Source organism: Amblyomma americanum, chromosome 1 (genome assembly GCF_052857255.1).
Source record: "Amblyomma americanum isolate KBUSLIRL-KWMA chromosome 1, ASM5285725v1, whole genome shotgun sequence".
NCBI classification, from domain to species: domain Eukaryota; kingdom Metazoa; phylum Arthropoda; class Arachnida; order Ixodida; family Ixodidae; genus Amblyomma; species Amblyomma americanum.
In genome coordinates, this window is record NC_135497.1 from 205,169,848 (window position 1) to 205,187,023 (window position 17,176).

The 17,176-nt window shown below is 43.3% G+C and overlaps 1 protein-coding gene across 1 annotated transcript in view; it reads right to left on the reverse strand.

The window, feature by feature from the left end:
- The window catches only part of LOC144114527 (integrator complex subunit 8-like), a 96,883-nt gene that overhangs the window by 39,848 nt on the left and 39,859 nt on the right, over positions 1–17,176 (reverse strand). The window contains exons 11-16 of the mRNA XM_077648332.1: positions 15,274–15,338; positions 12,224–12,363; positions 10,229–10,362; positions 7,919–8,026; positions 6,974–7,196; positions 1,480–1,598 (exon numbers count right to left, since the gene is read on the reverse strand). Of these exons, the coding sequence (XP_077504458.1) occupies positions 1,480–1,598; positions 6,974–7,196; positions 7,919–8,026; positions 10,229–10,362; positions 12,224–12,363; positions 15,274–15,338 (789 nt within the window). The remainder of the gene's footprint in view (positions 1–1,479; positions 1,599–6,973; positions 7,197–7,918; positions 8,027–10,228; positions 10,363–12,223; positions 12,364–15,273; positions 15,339–17,176) is intronic.

The window sequence follows — 17,176 nt, forward strand, 5'->3', positions numbered from 1 at the left end:
CATTCAAGTGCCAAGAAAATGGCATTGCCAAGGAAATATCATTGTTATAATCAGACTAGCAAAAAAAAAGAAGAAAAGACAAAGATTCAAACATTTTAATCAAATAGGAAGTCGTACACTGGTTCAAAGAAAAGCTACAGTCTGCCAGCTTTGCTTCCTTCACGCAAAGATGACTTACATTTTTTTCAAGAGCACATAGTTGCTCCACATAGTCAAGTAGAAGGCCTTTCGTGAAAATAAAGCCCCGAAGGGACTGAACCATCTGTGGGGCCCTCCAGCTCAGGGCACAACTTGGGCAGGCTGATCATCGGGGGGGGGGCATCATTCCCTTAGCATCTGTGGGCGCACTCACAATTTTGAAGGGTGGAAATAAGTCCCATACAAAGCAATGTGCACCTGATGTGTGGTCTACTACGAACGCTTGTATGTTTGTCAGAATCTCACACTGTTTTTTTCTGTTAAAGCTGGCTGACAGCAGCCAGTTTTAATTGTTATAACAGAAAACACAGCAACGAACCAATGTAGCAGTAAGCAGATCGTTTACTATAGGACCCACAGTAAATTTGACGGTGCCATGGCTGTTTATTGTTATAGCCGACATATTGCTAGAACTGGTATTGTTTAAGTGGGTTTGCCCGCATAGTTATATCACATATTCAACATTGGAATGAACTGATGCTTTCTGGGTGACCAGTCATGCAGTCAAATATATGCTGAAAATAAAAGGCAAAACTCTACTTGACAAATACATAATGTGCAAAGCGACGCGATTTAAACACAATGCCCTGCACATTGTTTTTGTTCCTTTTGTTAATATGCAAAGCGATGTGATTCAGGTCCGACGCGGGTTCAATCCCGGCCGCAGCGGTCGAATTTCGATGGAGGCGAAATTTTAGAGGCCCGTGTACTGTGCGATGTCAGTGCACGTTAAGGAACCCCAGGTGGTCGAAATTTCCGGAGCCCTTCACTACGGCGTCCCTCATAGCCTGAGTTGCTTTGGGACGTTAAACCCCCATAAACCAAACAAGTTTTCATTTCCTCATATCTTAAGAGTACAGTGTACCAGCAACGAATGCCCATGACGGCCAGCACAATAAACACTACTTGTGGGTGTTGACCAGAGTAGCTGTTTACATTTTTCTTATAGAGGTAATAAAAGGGAGTTATTTATTGGCTCACCCAATGAATAAAATAGTACTCCAATCCTGATACCTCCACTTCTGGCACCTTAACAGCTTAACAGCCATATAGCTGCATTGTTGCTGCTTTCAGGTGCTACTCCTTTGGTGGAATCAGATGCCTCTGTGGGAAAGGCCTTTGATGACTGCCATGTGATTGGAGTATAGAATTCTTTCTGTACGAACACCTCAGTGCGCAAAAGTAGATGGGTCACCTTCACGACACAAACTTTCTCATCTGCACATCCTTGCTAACTAAGCAAACACTAGAAGCTCTTGCCACACAGCTGGATAAACTCACCTCAAAAACGCCTACTGATGCTCGCTGCTTGTTTTCAATCTCGGAAAAGATGTCCCATTCAGACAAGTTCAGAAGTAGTGTGCAGCACAGCTCTGCCATTTCTTGACACGGTCGATAATCTGAGCATCAGAAATGACAGTAACCAGGAAAGCAAGCAGAAATGATTATTCTTAGAACTGTAAAGACAGAATGAAACTAGTGCTGAGGGGCACAGCCACTTCAACATAGTCTAAATGCAAACTTAACAGCCAGCCACTGATGTAGTGAACTCTAGGTCATGAAAAACACATGTAACCAAGCGATAATGTGCCTGAAGGGATAAATGTTTCTGGGTATACCTACCTCAAATTACCTCCACCATTTTAGTATAGGCCTGACAGATCCATCATAAAGGAAGTGTAAATAAAGCAGATAGTGGTTGTTAAAAGAGCCCCAAAAAGAAATATATTAACAGAAAGAAGAAGCCTGACAGATTACCCTTAACCGTTTGAAATGCCATTTTTTGTTTCGTTGAAAAGAAACATTTTCCTGGCATATTCAGGCATTAAGAAAGACCATTTGTTAGTTTTCCAGCGCTAAAAACTAGTAGTTATTTTACTACAGGGATGTGCAAAATTTCATACAAAGTGTCATAACTGATGAAAATAGTGACATCGAAATGCTGTGACCTATCAAGTAAACACTCGAAGGATCGTGGCAATAATTTCTATTTCAAATGTGCACATTATGCTTGAAACTGAAAAAAAAAAAAAAATGTTACTATTGGTGGCAAAATGTGTCTTCACAAAAATAGCTGATGACGTGCTACTGTGCTCACTGTTTCTAAAATTTTACTTACTGCATTCCCTATTATAGCATAAAAAACCACTCTATTTACCACATGAAAGATGCAAAACTCATCTGAAATAAAGACACCACTGCTAGGTGCAATCACTCTCAAGAAAAGCTGCGGGTTTGCTTTGTACACAATTGTGTACATAGCGTGTTAAAGGGTTAAGGAACACATCCATTGTTTTTTTCTGCACAAAAAATGACTGCATTGCTGAGAAACTCACAAATGAAGCCCCCAATTTCTCCCCATTTACACTCACATGCAACACAGGCGATGTTACGCCACTTTTATAATGTGCAACCTTCTGACCTTAGCAAATCGAAGACAACGAATGAAAATGAAATGGCTTGCCTCGGCAATCAGATGGCTCTTTGTTACAATACAGTGAAAAGCTCACTAATTCGAACTTCACGGGACCGGGAAAAAATTTTGAATTATCGAATGGCCTCGAAAAAACGGACAAGAACCATTTGCATTACGGTATATGTACCGTATTTACTAGCGTAACGAGCCCACTCGCATAATGAACCCCCCCCCCCCCCCCCCCCCCCCCCGACTTTTGACTAATTGGAAAAAAAAAAAAAAAACGTCAGTCGTTAACGCTTCCCTCCGTTTTGCACCGTCACGGTCCACAACACATTTCTTGGCAGTGCGCCAAGATGCTGCGCAGCGATAACATCATGGTGTCTTTACCTTTTGACGTTAGCTCTAGCAAGGGGGAGATGTGAACTTTGCAGAGTGTCAGCGCTTGTCCGGTTGTGCAAGCCTCGTTTTCAGTACGTTCGCCATAAGGGCGACCCACATGGAGGGAACCTGCGCTGCGGAACGCCAACGCACCGCTACGCACCGCCGCCATGCAGCACCACAAGCGGCGGAAAACGGGCAGCCGCCGCCAGACCGCTGCCGCCAGAATTTAGAAACGGTGCGATTCCATATGCTTAGTAAAATGCTGAAAAGAACAGCTGTGCATTTACAATTAACCTATTATTTATTCAATGACAACAAAGAGGACGAATTATTCTTTCTGACCTCTTTCTGAACCAAAATAGTTAACCTGTTTGAACCTCCCGCGCTTCTCGACCTCAACCGACGCCTAGTGGCTAAGCCTAGCAGCTTTGAAAATCCAGAAGCATTCTGAAAATCTGGCGCGTTTCATCGCTAAAATTTTGTGCTGCAGGCATCTTCAGGCAAAGCGAAAGCTTCGTACAACTTTTGTTTGTCGTGAACATGAGGCACAGTGTAGTAGTAGTAAGTGTTTAATTCAAAAATAGTAACAAAAGGAAGGTAAAAGATTTTTGCTAACCCCGACATCTGCTATCACTGCGGCGGCGGTACCCATAGAGTTTTTTACTATTCACTAGAGTTAAAGCTGGCGACGCTGCACCTGAGCCACCATGGGCACTCAAAGCATCATGGGGCGATGAGCTACTTGGCGCGGGAAAGTCGGTTTTTTTCAGGAACAGAGAGTGGCGTTACTGAGATGTCCCGTTCTGTCTACGGCGCAGATGACTTTGACGCAGACGTAGCGCGCAAAAGCCATAGTAGCGAAAACGCAACAGCACACGACGCCAATAAAAGGTTTTTGGTTTCCGAAGTGCCATTAAAAAACCTCTTAAAGCGTTCAAGCGACAAAAATTTTTTTTAAAAACATAATTCTTTTTAAGAAAGCACCTGTTAAGCATGAAATGTTGGCTTTTGTTGTCTGCAATACTTACCAATAGGAGAGCAAGCCATCGCTTATTTTGGGCAAACTTTACATTTACACGCTTTTCTGCTCGTTTGTTGCAATTTATAGACAGGATATTGAATGTTAGGACATTCTTGATTATCAAGCAACGTTTGTTTATTAATTATTTTTTGGCCAAAAGTTGTCGTTCTGCAGTCGGTAGCTCTCCGCCCCATGATGCTTAGAGCACCCATGGTGGCTCAGGTGGTCTCGAGGAAGCTCCATGCAAACTCCCATAGGCGGGGCGCCAGCTTTCCCTCTAGTTAATAGTAAGAAACTCTATGGCGGCACCTGAGCTGAGGCAGCAGAAATAAAGGATAGCAGGCAGTTTGAAGAACTGAAATGAGAGAGGTGAGGGGACAGTAAGAAAGGATAGGGGGAGTGGTGATATATACACTATTTACATAAGATAACATACAGTGCAGTGGCAATGAGGAGTTCGTGGTGAAGCGAGAGGTTGCTTCGGCAGGCGCAGCCATGTTTGTAGAAGCGGGTGGAAGTCAGATGCGGTCGCGCCCTGATTGGTCCGCGCTGATAGCCCACGTTGGCCGCTTCCGGCCAGCGGCTAACCTCCGGGCAATGCTAAAAGCCAGCGTCATGATCGCGGCTGGCCGCGTGCTTTCGTTGGCGACTGATGGGTGAAAGAAAAAAAAAGTTTTTCGCACGTAATTTGTAGCGCCCGTCCGAAGTCATAACCTTTCACGGGCGTTGGCTGGGAACGCGCCGACAGTACTTATCCATATTATTGAATTAACAGGGCTCAAATTAGCGAGTATTCAGTTGTGAGTTTCGGACGCTGCGCGGAAATGAGGGTAGGCAGCCGCCACAGCGGCCGCCAACCCCTACCCTTCGGCGGCGCCGCGCCGGTGATGGTGCCATTTAGGCTTTACCCACTCTTCCACGGTTTTATCTGTTTCCATCTTCTGTCCCCATTTAGGACGTGCCGACGTGCGCAGCCTCTAACTATGCGAAGGTGGTTTTTTTTTTTTGGCCACCTGCTGTGTGCCAAGCCGCCCAGACACGGCGGTGCTTAGTTCGAATAATCCGTAGCTGAACCGACTCGCTTTCGAATTCCGAACGGGCTTTTTTATACACAGATCTCTATGGAGCTTGGCCGGACCAAGTAGTGTAGTTCGAATTATCCGAAACTTCGAATTATCGAAGTTCGAATTAACGAGCTTTCACTGTATTTATCAACAGATGGTACCACAACATTGGTTACTACCTTCCATGCTTGACACTATCCTGTCAAGCCATGGTGGCATCACGGCGGCCTCAAGAGCATGAATGGCCCAGACACCTTATGCTTAGCTTGTGCTTTTAACCTTGCTGCACGCTATTGCTTCACACAGGCTGACTGGGACTTGTGTTCTCATATCTTAACCCATTCGCTTCAACACGCCGTCCGCGATGACACAGCACGAGCTGGGTTGCTGGAAAGAATTGGCAATAACTCGTGCTGTAAAGGTCACATATTAGACATTTTGATTTTATTTGGCTCTGAAGACAATCGCCAACCTAGAGTAATTAAAATTTTTTTTCTAAAAATCTTGAAGCAGTCAGGTGTATCAACTGCGAAGTGGCACTCATTGCACTCCAGACAGCTTTTGCTGTTTTTTTCCTGGGCCTCGTATACTAAACATTTGCATGATATTCTGCTATGCCATCACCTGGAGGTAGTATTTGGTGATCAAAATACTGCCATTGATAAGCCTCTAGACTCATTTGGGATGGAGCTACAGCTGGTTTCCTTTTGCTCTTGTATCAGGACAACTCAGCCACGTGAAACACCCTTTCAATGAGACAAAATTTTCTCGCAGTGCAGCACATTCATTTTCAGTCGCTTTTGATAGAATATACAGCTGATGTAAACAGCCAAATACATCTAACTGATGAATATTTCTTTGCACAGTTTCAGATTTTCAAGCCAGGGCTCAAGTTACATCTGAGGTGCCAGGCTCGGTCTAAGTAATAGTCCTCACTTTGTGAATCAAGTCACACTCACTGCTCTCACTATTATCTAATAGGCTATTTACAGTCTGCACCCCCCTCACTGCCAAACTGCAGCACATGAATTTTAGCACCCCTGAAACTTCAGTCTTTCTGTCAAAGCAGTATTCAAATGTTGCCGACTATGCGGATATTTTCGACTATTCTGACATTCTCGAATATCAATTTCTCGAATCAAATATGAACCGAGTATGAAACATACTCGATTTATATTTGAAATTTTGAATATTCGGGCACCTCTAAAAAGGAAGCAAAAATGCAGATTCTCATATGGCATCACTGACACTGCTCGGGCTCATGTTAAAAACATGTCGCATTTCACATTTTTGTACATCACTCTCATATTCTTCAGCGTTTTCACTTCGTTAGCAATGTAAATTCCTAATTCTGTAAGTAACATTTCCTAATCCTAACTCTGGAGCTCTTAATTCTGCAGGTTACACAGGCAGAGCTTAACAATCCATGCCTATGTAAGCAGTCTGATATGGTTGCTGAGGTCACGTAGCACCCTGGCATGAAAGGCGAGCTAGAGATTGCATTACTCTCCGCTGAGGCTAGCCTTGACAGCCAGGCCGCACCTGCCAGTGGCTTGCCAGTTTGTAGCATCCACCACAATCCAACAAACCAATCACTTCAGAAATAACTGTACCGTACTAAACACCATGCCTCTAGCCAGCATTGAGAAAAATTTGAAGCATCCCCAAACTTAGATCAACCATGATCATATTACAGAGGCTCTGCTACCTCCTAAAGGGTACTCAAAAAGAATAATACTTCCTAAAAGGGCACTCAAACACAAGCATACTTTTCAGCAGACTGTGAGAAGTAAGCACTGGAGCAATATAGAAATGGGAAGCAGTTTAAAAACAATGTTTCGCCCGCAAGCAGGAAAAATCTTCACAGCAGTGCTGCTAAAAAGTAGCCACCTTTGTCATCTTCAGCGTAGTATGCAAGCAAGGAGGTGTGGGCTAGCTGAATAAGGTCTGTGGGCCGGCGTTGTGTGCCAGCTGGAAGTGGCAGAGTGTCGGATGCCTGCAAGGCCTCTGTATAGCGCATCTCCGCCACCAACAGGGCTGCTAGGCGACGCCACTGGGGCAGACGAAGTTCTGCCTCCACCGCATGGAACAGCAGCAGTGAGGGTCCATACAACTGGAGCAGAGGGAGACAGGCGAGGGTGCTCAATACTGCAGCTGCCACTAGACAGACAACAATGCCTCAAAGTAATTAGGTGAATCCATTAGTGAATTCACTAGGATATGCCGCTAAGCACATTTAATCCATTGAAAAATTTTGCATGTCATGGGGTATGAGTGCCCCTGTTATTACATGTGTGAGAATAAGAAAACTCACAGGTAGCCAGAAACATGCTCGCTTAGGGTGATGATAAATACAGATAAAAAAAACAACAGATGATGAGCATTTAGGTAAAAAAGAACCAGGGCAAAATTGTCTGAGGAAAGTTGTAGTGCAGACTAATGTCAGTTCAAGTGTTGCAAAAAAGCAGTCCCCTTGCAAGCATAAATGCAAGCCACTGCTGCGAGTACAATTAAAAGGAAGTGTTCTTTGGAAGAATACCTACAGAATTTTCTCAAAGCTGATCCTGTGAAGTACGAACTTGAAAAACAAATGCCTAATGTGTGGTTCTGAGTCTTTCCTGAATTAAGAAAACAGCCTACTTGCAGAAAATTTATTTAATGACACCAAGCAATATGAAAGCTGTGCACTTTACAAACTACCTTACAAAAAGTTACATTTCCTTATGCTTTCTTTGGTTTCAGTGACTTTTCAATTCTTTTGTTTGTATCTCTTTATTAAAACTACTGCTGGGATGCTAGAATAATTGAGGCTCCGAAAATGCCACTGATTACTACCTTGAGTGAACGCAGCTCAAGGGCTTTGGCCAGAAGAACAAACATGCGCTCTTGCCACTGCTGTGGGAGGCCCCGATGAAACTCCCGCAGGTTGGGAGTCAGCTGCCACTGTAAAGAAAAAATTTATTTCTACCACCCTGCTTTCATTTGCTTCCCCCAATTGATTCTTGTTAAAGGCAACGCTTCTTTATTGCTTGCACTGAAAGTGAAATCCAAAATAACTCCAAATGCGCACATGAATAAAGTGTACTAGAGTCGATTCCGGTATATTGAAATCGAAGAGGATCATGAAATAGTTCGATATACTGATAATTTGATATAGAAAAAACTGCAACAGATAAGCTTATCTATAACCCAGATGCGTGAATACAGTGCACCCACGCTAGCAGCGCACCTCCTGCAGTGACATGGGGACTGCTGGCATGCTGGCACAACGTTTAACTGGGTGTCGTTAGACCTAGCTGACTTTGCATCGAAGCTGCAGCAGACTGTGCTCTGCTTTGGAAGATGTCATCGCGATCATAAGAAGTACAATTCAGTTACTCAATAATACCTCAGTCAAAATTTGGGTGCCGTTGATTTTTGTGTCGCCTTCAGCAGCGAAGCAGGCCATGCAAAAGCTGCTGCAAGCCTTCAGTCAGCTAGGCTGGCTACACCGAGTGACAAACGGTGCAACGAACGCCGAATTTCCCAAATGACAGCGGTGTAGCATCGAAAATAGGCATGCTGGACTGAAGGCCACACCCCACATCCACCATCAGGCACACCCCACATCCACCTCGTCACATGGTTTCACAGCGCTAGTGGTGCCAGCACGTGCCCAAGGCTGTGCAGCCAACCCGGCTCTGTGCGCGAAAAGTTAGCGCAGGAGTGCCATTGGGAGAACCGCTACTTGCAGGGGTGCAGCCCGCTGAACGGGAAACGATAAACGTGAACACTGCTATACTTTTGCAAGGAATTTTCAAGGTAATATTCTGACAGTTCAATAAAAGTAATAATTCGGCATATCCGGGATCAAACTACACAAAAACAATGATACAGCTTTCTGACACTGACACAGGTAACAAACAACAGCCGCACAATAGAACCTGCTTTTGAGTTCGTTCCGACACATATTGCAAAGACACTTAGGCTCAACACAAGTACGCTGCTTTCAAAACCAGCATAAAGCTTCAGTATTAGCGCAAGGAGGTCTACAAAACTTGTTTAAACAACATTTTGAAACTTGGAGAAAGACAAAAACTGCAACGACTGGCCAATATTAATACAATGAAGCTCGTTAATTCGAGCTGCAGGAAAGAGAAAAAGAATGCTCAAATTCTAAAGGTTTATTTACAGAATGGCCCCAAAAAAACTGGTGCAACCATCTGCATCCCAGTAACTTCATTGGGTGAAAATCTCAGCTTCGGTCATCTGCTGTTGAGGTGAGAACTGCATGGCAGCGACAGGTTTACAGTTTATGGGGGTTTAACGTCCCAAAGCAACTCAGGCTGAGGGACTCAGGGATGAGGGACGCCATAGTGAAGGGCTCCGCAAATTTCGACCACCTGAGGTTCTTTAACGTGCATTGACATCGCACAGTACACGGGCCTCTAGAATTTCGCCTCCATCGAAATTAGACCGTTGCAGCCGGGATCGAACCCACATCTTTCGGGCCAGCAGCCAAGCGCCATAACCACTAAGCCACCGCGGCGGCGCATGGCAGTGACAATTGAAACAGTTCCACCAAATGCTTTCTGCATGCACACTGTAGGATATGAAGGCAAGCATGCAGCTATGTGAAAAGATAAGCACGCAGTGTTGCTACACCAGAAGAATTGAAGAACCACGTGGACTGAAACTTTAAGTGCTGGCGCCAGAATGGTGAGACGCTTCTAAAATAATAAGTGACATACCAATCAGCATCCAAAATGGTGCACAGCTAGGCTGGCTAGTTCGCTAATGTTTGGTCAATAGCCATCATTGCCGCGGGCAGGTGGCGAAGCTCAAAAAGTGAAACCATGCGGCCAGACTATATTTCAGCCAACTGTTTGAGTCCATTGACCATCGCCACGCCTACCATTGCCTGCATGTCAGAGTTGTGTGGGTAACAAAGCATCATGGAAATCAGTATTAAGGACACATATTTCGTCAACTGCTTGCAGCATCTGAATTAATGAGCATTCCACAGGCTCACATGCACATAGGCCAGGACTATGCTAGCAGTTCAAATTATCAGAATTTTTGAATTAATACAGGTTAAATTAATGCGGTTTTGCTGTACCTCAGAACTAGCAGTGGACCGGAAATCAGAAAAAAGTTTAAACTTACATGTGAGCTCAGTGATGTTAATCGGACAGGAGGTGAAACGCCCTGGAGTAATTTGATGAGAGAGACAATCTCCTCTGGATCATGGGAAGCCACGAGTGCTCGCTCCATCCTTCCTATGTTTGTGGCCGCATTTTCTAGCCAGGAAAAAAAATACAAGGCTTTATTTTACTAGCAGTTCCATGGTAAGCATCAGTTTCACAAGAAAAATAATATGCAATATAAAAAAAAAAACTCCGAAAGCATTCATGCTTGTATTTACAGAAGCTCACATGCTGCACATGTACTAACACTGGCAAGTAAATAAACTGAAACAGGAAACAAAAGCAAAAACAATGATGAACTTTACAGATTATTTCTGGGATGAGTCATAGCATTCAAGAAGGTGCGTACATAACAAATTCAGCAATAAACTTCCCCTTTCCACTTTAATTGCCAGTCTTCAAGAATAAAAAGTACTATTCATACGAACTACTGCTCAGCACAATGGCTTAGCAAGCTGCTGCAAAAGAAAATTAGTGCAATCTCTGTAGACAAACAGCAAAAGACTTAAAGTGAAGCTGAAATGGCTTTTTGAGAATTTGAGGTGATTCAAGGATTCGAATGTATGAAGATTCTAAGTGAAGCATGCCAAGTTGCTTTGTCCTAGCATTTAAAATGGTGATGTAATTGCTGATTAAAACAGTGGTGATGTTTAGGTTTCTCTTCACTGCATCAGAGCAGTGTGGGAAAACTCTTGATGATGTCATTGTTGCCGAAATTTTTTGGGGGGAATGCGGGGTACAAATCGCAAAAATCTTGAAAAAAAAAAAGAATTCTAGAAAATACAAAATTTGTATCTAAAGATCTTTATATTCATATCGAAAAAGATTTTCTCTGAGAATAGCTAAGAAGTGACTTTAAAAAATGCTTTTGTGACCTCAGGTACCAAAATATGACTGCCTGTGCAACTTTAGTGCCAGTTTGCTCAAAAATGTTTTTACGGGCTGACTTCCCTGATACAGAAAGTGTAGCATGACAATGGCTTCACAGATTTTCATGCGGTATATTGCATTGTGTTCCTTGGTAATTTCTTTATGCAGTGACGTTCCTACATTTCTGAATTACTTTCCTGTTTTATTTTACTCTGCAACTACTCTGACGCGATGATAATGAGTGCATTATGCAAGAATAGATATAATGTTGTAGAAAAAATCAGGCCAATAAAAGTGCTATTTGGAAAATGCCACTGCATGAACCATTCCTTTGGCTAAAATTTAAGAGCAACTGCAGGCTCCTGCCATGTTTCATTGTAATGCCAGGCTTTCTACATGTTTGGTATAGCAATGAAGCACATAAAAATTTGTAATATAAAGGCTACTGAAGATACACCACTGAAAATTTCTAGCTAATCATTTAGTGGACTTTTCAAAAAGGCTGTCAAATTTCATCGCTCAATGCCAAAAAATAAAAAGTTCCCACCGAATCCCACGTCCTTCCTTAATTCCCACTGACTTCACCCACATGCTGCTGTGTGTCGTCCGACACTCCTCCGCCACGATTCATGAGCTTTACCTTCGGAGGCTTTGATTTTCTTCCTTCAAGCAGCCGTTTCTTCACTGTATACATAGTGCTACTGTATATGACGTCATCACTGTGGGCCCTGCCTGGTGCTGTGCACTGCGGAGAAGCCTGAATGCCTATGTGGCTTCATTCAGAGATCACCTCACCATTTCGAATGTTAGCCCAAAAAGACTTCGCACTCTTTACCTGCAAGTTTCACACATTCAGCCCCTTTAGGCTCACTGAATTCTCGAACCTCTTCAGTTGCCCTTTAATGAAGGGAAAGGCAGACTGCTCTTGCCAGTCACTGTAGGTTGAGGGTTGAAGAAAAAGTTATATTGAGCAGCAACAACCACAGATGGAAGATGGGTGCGAAAATGCAACACACGAGTTGGCTGCTAGCCAGTAGACGGGTACTGCACTGTGTAAAAAGCCACAGACTCTGCACAGACTGACCAGCAAAAGACACTCTTTCCAGAGGAATCTTGGGTGGAACTTCAGCTGGTGGCGTCACTTGCTCAGAGGGAAAGCACTTGCGCAGCACACCTGAGCAGGACAACACCTTGGCGACATCCGCTGAGGCATTGCACACGTACCTGGAAAGTGAGGTGCAAATGCAGCATGCAGCTCACATGCAGGGTATGAAATGGTATGCTAGCCAAACTTCCCCACAGTGGACAACACTGTGATTGGTCTGTGCTCAAATTTCATGTCACCAGACTATAACTTGTACTGGTATGTCAGAACTCTGAGGTTATACTGAGCAATATCCATGCTGCTGTGCAAATCTGTAGAGTGCCTCATCACTAAAATTAACAGAACCACTCCTATAAATGAAAAGACCAATTAGAGAACAAAATAAAATGCAGGAAGGAGCAAACTTAGGGGCTTGCAAATAGCGAAATTTTCACTCAAAAATAACTTGAATGAATACTGTTGAATAGCAGCAAAAAAAGTCAAATTTGAGTCAAATCCCGATTATAAAAATTGCACATGAACATGTGAACGAAGAAACATATGAACCAAAAAAAGAAGCATATACTATCAAAGCTGCTCACCCATTTCGTTTGTAGTATATCCATTAGATCAACCACTTCCAGTTACAGCCAGAAACAAGGGGGACATAAGAATGGCTCAGCTCTTAAGACCATAGTCTGGGAATAGTGTGCCTGACGTTACACAGTTCACCAAGGCATACTAAGTACACGGTAGCATTTTACTTTCCAAGTTCTGTACAGCAAAGTAACAGAAGAGGCCTGTCTTAACTCGCAAAAGTGTGAGTTGAAATTGCTAACTGCCCTGACACAACATAAGCTACTTCATCATTTCCGTGGCGAACAAGTAACAGAGTGTTTAAACAGAGAAATGTCACACGGCATGTAACAGCAAGGTGTCCCAATACTGCACAACACTATCGATATTTAAGTCACTGTTTTGAACTCAAATCTTCCCTCAGCATTTGCTCAGCGATATTTTCTCCCTGAAAGTGGCATTTTTGAACACGCCCTGCATTATGTGTTGGTGTGGAAAAAAAAAAGCAAGGAAAACACATAATGCAGGTGTGTCGAGAACAAAAGCCCAATAAAATCAATGAGGCATACAGGACCTTTTCAACAATGTAATGCATTCCAAAGCCACGTTGCTTTGCCTTCTAGGCTTATTGCTGGTACGTGTTTTTAACAACCAATTTAAAACGTAACACATAATAGCAATAATGCCTACAGCATATTGTTGTTTTCAAGGCACATTCTTTGCTCAGCTGAGACCTGCGGTAGCCGTAGCAGCAAGCCCGTTATCTAACAACAAATGCAAAATCGATTGTCATGTCAAATGCCAAGTGCAAGAGACATACTGCATCAGGCAGGCACACTGGACAGACTGCACAGATGAACCTGTAACACTGGTATGCGTGGCAACCTATCACAGGTAAAAAGTAAGAAAAAACTTACCATATTTACTTACATCATTTGCATGCCCCTAATTTATTACCCTCGTTAACGAAAAAAAAAAAATTTTACTCGCACTTTTACGCTCCCTGCTGTGCCAGACAACTAGCATGCACCCTGGTGTGCGCAAGGCAGGCTTGGGAAGATCAGCGCGGCTGCGTCATCATATGCAGCTGCAAAAGGTGCGAGTGGTGTGAAGACGCCTCTACACCAACGTTCCTAAAACTGGAATTGCATGCTGTTTATTTGGCTTGTCCGTGCTGGTGGTCGCTTTCCCGGATGAAGAGTTGCGAGAGCAAATTGCCGGTAACCTCTGGCATGTGCCAGAATCTGAAACTACCAAACCGTTTGCTGTTCGATATGCTGCTAGTCAGCTGAGCCACCTTTTATCTCAATTTGCCCGACTGCTGGCTCTGTGAATGTATCGAATTTTTTGGCCAACGAGGGGAGGCATGTTGGAGTGTCAATGTAAAAGTGGCAATATAAGGCATATATTACGGGTTATGACTGTTGTAGAGCTTTAAAGGTGAACTGAAGAGGAATCTGAACTTGTCTTTTTACTGCGGGAACTCGATCAACACGTTCCGAGCATTCTCAGAAACTTCAAATTACTGTTCTGTGCGGCCGATTTCCCTAATTTAAATCGGATTAAACGTCCCGGCTCCCACCATTTTTTCAACTCAATGCTGAACATAGGAGGAGTCAAGCAAAGTGTGGAGTGCCTTTCAGCCAGTCCCGTGGCGGCTTCGCTTTTGCTTTTTTGTTTTTTAGGTTTCTGTGAATAAACAGTTTATCGCAGACAACATAGTGGAAAATTAGGAAAATTAGCTGCCACGGGACTGGCTGAAAGGCACTCCCAGCGTTGGCTGACTCCTCTTACCTTAAACGTTGAATTCAAAAAAAGACGGGAACCAGGACAAATTAGCCGCCACGAGACTGGCTGAAAGACACTGCCCGCACTGGCTGACTCCTCCTTCCTCCTACCTTAAGCGTTGAATTCAAAAGCAGGAGCCGGGACGTTTAACACGATTTAAGATAGGGAAATTGGCCGCACGGGACAATAATTCGAAGTTTCTAAGAATACTCGGAACGTGTAGATCGAGTTCCAGCGGTAAAAAGACAAGTTCAGATTCCTCTTTAGTGCACCTTTAAGGACGTGCTCCTGAAATCTCCATGTAATTTGCGCACCCCCTTTATGAAGCCCTAATTCTATGCAAAAAAAGAAAAATGATCATACTGCATGAGTAAATGCGGTAATAATAAATTATGCAGTTTGAAGCAGATTAACATTGGCCCGGCGATATGGCCTCAAAAGATTTGAAATGGGGAGCAACAATCTTAGCAGCAATGCATGCGTGGCTAGCTGTTTGGGGCTCATATTAGTTGAGAATTCCAATATCAAATATTTGAATTCTCATCAAATATCTGAAAGTACTAGTGCTACTGAATTATCTGACTGATTACCATTCTATTCAGATTTGAAGCTAGGATGTTAGCACAAACGTGGTAAAAGAAAAAATTGGGGGAATTTTGGATGGACGAATAACAATGGCAACGTACCCAACGAAATTCCTCATGAAGCCCATTTCTTTTTCGTCCAGAGTTGGTATAACAGCATTTAACACCTGGCAACAGAATACAAAAGAACAAAATAGGCAGCAATGTTATTTCCAACAAACAATAACACTGACGGCAGAAAATGCCCTCTCAAGATGAACAGTATTCCAGTGAAAAATTATGCAAATATATCGGGAGGTTCCTACCATTTCAAGCCTGAATATTTTGCATCAAAAGCCTGAGTTTATTTCACGAAAGGTTCCACATGCATAAAACAGCGGAATGCTAAGGAACTGCTCAGGGTACTTTAATTGATGTAGCTTAAGAAAAGAAAGAACAACATATAGATGACTTTTCTAAGGTAAAAAAGTGTTTTTCAGCAGCTGCAAACAAAAATTCACAATTTGTGAAAGGATGTCAATATAACCCAAGATGGCTCTAGCCTAAATATTGCTTCAGTGCCTAATCATTTCTGGCTTGTGTGAAATTTAGCTTATCCTTAACTCTACATGTTTCAAATATGAAGAGTCTGCGACATCAAAACTTGTTGTGAAGTTGTGAAGTATACACATCTGATGATGACCTGAGCTTGCCATGAGTCACTATGGCGCTCTTGACAACCAATAAGGGCCCAACAAAGGCAGCAGCCAGCAACAAAGCCAACATGAAGAGTAAAAAAAAAACCCCTACAATGACTACAGTAAAGACGAATTCAACTACACGATTTGGAGCAGAGAGCTGAATCCACACCAGAGTGACTACGTAGATCTGCCACACGGCGACCCAGTGCTGACCGTCCACTGAAACACAAATAGGCTCCAACAGGGAGCCAGATGGAAGTTCTCATTCGCAACCTTTTCCCAAAAGCTGGGCTTGGTATCCACCTGCACATCTTCGCCTGACAATTACCAGTGATGATGACACAGTATCTTGCACTTAGCTTGTGAGGTGCGGCCCACTTTGCTATGCCGAATGGTCAACGACAACCCGGGATAAACACTGGGGATGAAAGCATGCCCTGTGTATGTGTGCACCACTTGGTTGAATAGTTGTGCACTGTGGTGGCGATGTAGCTGAAGATTTCTGACTGCTTGTGAGACAATTCAGGAAACATTCTTTTAAAGGACTATGGACATCAAATTTTTGCTTGTGTATTTTCTTCTTTCAGACGATGCGTTAGACATTGGTATACATGGAGCACCCTGTGGTATTCACCTACGATTGCTCAATAATTTGTAATTGAATTTCTTCTTTATGCTATTTCAATTTCGGTTTCATCAACTGAAAGATATCCATGAAGTGCAGTTGAACTTATGGTCACACAAGGCACGAAAATAACGGCAATATAACTGCTGATACGTTGTTTTTTGTAATTCCAGCTCATGAAGCACGCTGATTTCAGCGCTGTAGTGAGTTAAAACTACCTATCAGCATTTATAGCTTTCTGTGCCTCACATGACCTAAAGCCAACTACACATCACTGCCATCGTTCAGTTGATGAAACCGAAACTGAAGCACCATGAGAGAGAAATTCAATAAATTATTTAATGATCACAGGTGAATACCATGCACTGAGCCGTGTTTTCTAATGTCTAACGCATCAATTGAAAGAAGAAAACATGCGACAAAATTACATGCCTATAGCCCTTTAATAAGCACCTCTCTAGGACAAACACCTCCCCATCGTTGCTGGAGTGGTCATTGAGCTCCACTAACTGCTTTCCGAATTAATTAGGACGAGAAGTGCAACTACACAATTAAACGACGCACTACGGCGCAGTCAAAAATGCAAACAAACGTCCAGGGTTAACCGACGATGTCTCAAGCTGTGCTGAAAACAGGCAAACACAGCCTGGTCATTGCAGAAGTGATGGCATCGCACCCCTGGATTTCTGGCTAAATCTGC